Source organism: Mandrillus leucophaeus, unplaced genomic scaffold (assembly GCF_000951045.1).
Source record: "Mandrillus leucophaeus isolate KB7577 unplaced genomic scaffold, Mleu.le_1.0 Scaffold123, whole genome shotgun sequence".
Classification (NCBI taxonomy): Eukaryota; Metazoa; Chordata; class Mammalia; order Primates; family Cercopithecidae; genus Mandrillus; species Mandrillus leucophaeus.
In genome coordinates this window covers 1,570,635-1,572,862 of record NW_012100654.1, presented here as the reverse complement: position 1 = coordinate 1,572,862, position 2,228 = coordinate 1,570,635, and the positions used below count along the sequence as shown (strand labels likewise).

At 43.5% G+C, this 2,228-nt stretch overlaps 1 protein-coding gene across 1 annotated transcript in view; it reads right to left on the bottom strand.

Annotated features, from left to right (window-relative positions):
- The window catches only part of SNX4 (sorting nexin 4), a 74,991-nt gene that overhangs the window by 3,500 nt on the left and 69,263 nt on the right, over positions 1–2,228 (bottom strand). The window contains exon 10 of the mRNA XM_011971528.1: positions 247–346. Within this exon, the coding sequence (XP_011826918.1) occupies positions 247–346 (100 nt within the window). The remainder of the gene's footprint in view (positions 1–246; positions 347–2,228) is intronic.

The following is a 2,228-nucleotide window of genomic DNA, read 5'->3' as shown; positions in this document are numbered from 1 at the left end:
TGGCAAAATTTCTTATAATTCTATACAGTACATGGTTTTAAATGGCTTACATCTTTTTGCATCAAGATAATAACAAAATAATTATAAAGTTACTCACAAATTATTCCCCTGTAAAAGGTGCAGCCGTCCTGAGTATTGTAACTGAAGCTGATTCCACACGAGTGAGTCACTCACTTAGAGTGAGTGCTTGTGAGGAACATTCCATGTTGCTACAATATCATCAGAGGCCAAAAGAAAAATACTCACCCCAGTTGCCAGTTCCTCACACTGCTGCTTCTTGGACGCTAAGTCCTGAGCAGCCATCTCCAAGTCATACTGCATAAGTTCATGTTTCCTGCACACAGCCCTACAGATGAAAAAATGTGCTGCCATTTAACTTTTTCTTTAACATGTCAAACATTTTTTTCAAGGGTAGAGGAGAACCATTCACAACGTCTCACTAGGGCAGAACGTATATGCCCAGAATTTTCAAGTTTAAAATGCAGTAGCCCAACATTAAAAGTGGAATCTAGCAAAATCTAACCATAAAAACTTCATATATTCTTTTTTTTTTGGAGACAGAGTTTTGCTCTTGTTGCCCAGGCTGGAGTGCAATGGCGTGATCTTGGCTCACTGCAACCTCCGCTTCCCGGGTTCAAATGATTTTCCTGCCTCAGCTTCTCGAGTAGCTGGGATTACAGGCATGCAACACCATGCCCAGCTAATTTTGTATTTTTAGTAGAGACGGGGTTTCTCCATGTTGGTCAGGCTGGTCTCAAACTCCCGACCTCATGTGATCTGCCCACTTCGGCCTCCCGAAGTGCTGGGATTACAGGCATGAGCCACCGCACCCCGCCAAAAACGTCATATATTCTTAACACAAAAAAAGTTGTTTTCTAGATACTTGGAACATTTCTTTCAATAAACATGCCATTATCACATACATAAAACATTTTTTAATGTAATGTAAGAACTAATGCTGTAATCTCACATAGCAACTGAGTATTCTTAGAAAAAATAATACCTCAAAGTTTTCTTCTTTGTGATTTAGAAAATGTCTATTAGCTTTTTTTTTTTTTTTGGAGACAAGGTCTCACTCTGTCACCCAGGCTGGAGTGCAGTGGTGCAATCTTGGCTCACAGCAACCTCTGCCTCCTGGGTTTAGGCAATCCTCCCACCTCAGCCTCCTAAGTAGCTAGGACTAAGGCATGTGCCACCACGCCCAGCTAATTTGTGCTTTGTAGAGATGGGGTCTCGCCCATGTTGCCCAGGCTGGTCTCAAACTCATGGGCTCAAGCAATCCATCCACCTCAGTTTCCCAAAGTGCTAGGATTATATGCGTGAGCCATGTTGCCCAGCCTAGAAATGTTTATAGTTTTTATGATCATAAAAGTAATCCATGTTCACTGTAAAAAGATTCTAATACAGCAATGCACAAAATAAAAAAAAGAGGCTGGGCGTGGTGGCTCATGCCAATAATCCCAGCACTTTGGGAGGCTGAGGTGGGCAGATCACCTGAGGTCAGGAGTTCGAGACCAGCCTGACCAATGTGATAAAATCCCATCTCTACTAAAAATACAAAAATTAGCCGGGGTGGTGGCGCATGCCTGTAATTCCAGCTACTTGGGAGGCTGAAGCAGGAGAATCACTTGTACCCAGGAGGCAGAGGTTGCAGTTAGCAGAGATTGTGCCACTGCACTCCAGTCTGGGCAACAGAGTGAGACGCCATCTCAAAAAAATTAAAAATACAAAATACAAAAAGAAAGTTCAAGAACACTCTTTCCTCCAATCCCACTATCCAGATATAACCTGTGTTACCAGATAGTATATAACCTTCCAGAATTTAGCTAGGCATTGACAAATACCATATCCACACACCCCAAATGGTTCCTACCTCTTTTCTCACGTGGCTATATATCCTGGCCATCTTTCCATGTCAATATACCTTAATCCTTTTTATAATTTTTTAAAAATTTTTTTATTTATTTATTTTTTGAGACGGAGTCTCGCTCTGTCGCCCAGGTTGGAGTGCAGTGGCCGGATCTCGGCTCACTGCAAGCTCCACCTTCCGGGTTCACGCCATTCTCCTGCCTCAGCCTCCCGAGTAGCTGGGACTACAGGCGCCCACCACCTTGCCCAGCTAGTTTTTTTGCATTTTTTAGTAGAGACGGGGTTTCACCGGGTTAGCCAGGATGGTCTCGATCTCCTGACCTCGTGATCCGCCCACCTCAGCCTCCCAAAGTGCTGGG